A 392-nucleotide genomic window follows, 5' to 3' on the forward strand; every position below is an offset into this window, starting at 1 on the left:
AGCCTTCGCTCCAGATCCGCCAAGGCGTCATCGCGCTCCTTCAGCTGGCGCTCCAGCGCAGCCAGGGCGTCCGCGCGCTCCTTTGACTCGCGTTCCAGCGCCGCCTTGTCCCCGCCGCTCTCCTCCAGCCTTCGCTCCAGCTCCGCCAAGGCGTCATCGCGCTCCTTCAGCTGGCGCTCCAGCGCAGCCAGGGCGTCCGCGCGCTCCTTTGACTCGCGTTCCAGCGCCGCCTTGTCCCCGCCGCTCTCCTCCAGCCTTCGCTCCAGCTCCGCCAAGGCGTCATCGCGCTCCTTCAGCTGGCGCTCCAGCGCAGCCAGGGCGTCCGCGCGCTCCTTTGACTCGCGTTCCAGCGCCGCCTTGTCCCCGCCGCTCTCCTCCAGCCTTCGCTCCAG

The 392-nt window shown here is 70.9% G+C and overlaps 1 protein-coding gene across 1 annotated transcript; it reads right to left on the reverse strand.

Moving 5' to 3' along the window:
- Positions 1-2: 2 nt before the first annotated feature.
- On the reverse strand, positions 3-392 carry Tco025E_04055 (uncharacterized protein; the record flags this gene model as incomplete). Its single annotated transcript, XM_029370968.1, has 1 exon — positions 3-392. A coding segment is annotated over one exon (390 nt), but the record flags the coding sequence as incomplete, so codon positions are not given.

The sequence above is a fragment of the Trypanosoma conorhini genome, assembly GCF_003719485.1.
Source record: "Trypanosoma conorhini strain 025E chromosome Unknown Tco_14.4_contig_00198, whole genome shotgun sequence".
Classification (NCBI taxonomy): Eukaryota; Euglenozoa; class Kinetoplastea; order Trypanosomatida; family Trypanosomatidae; genus Trypanosoma; species Trypanosoma conorhini.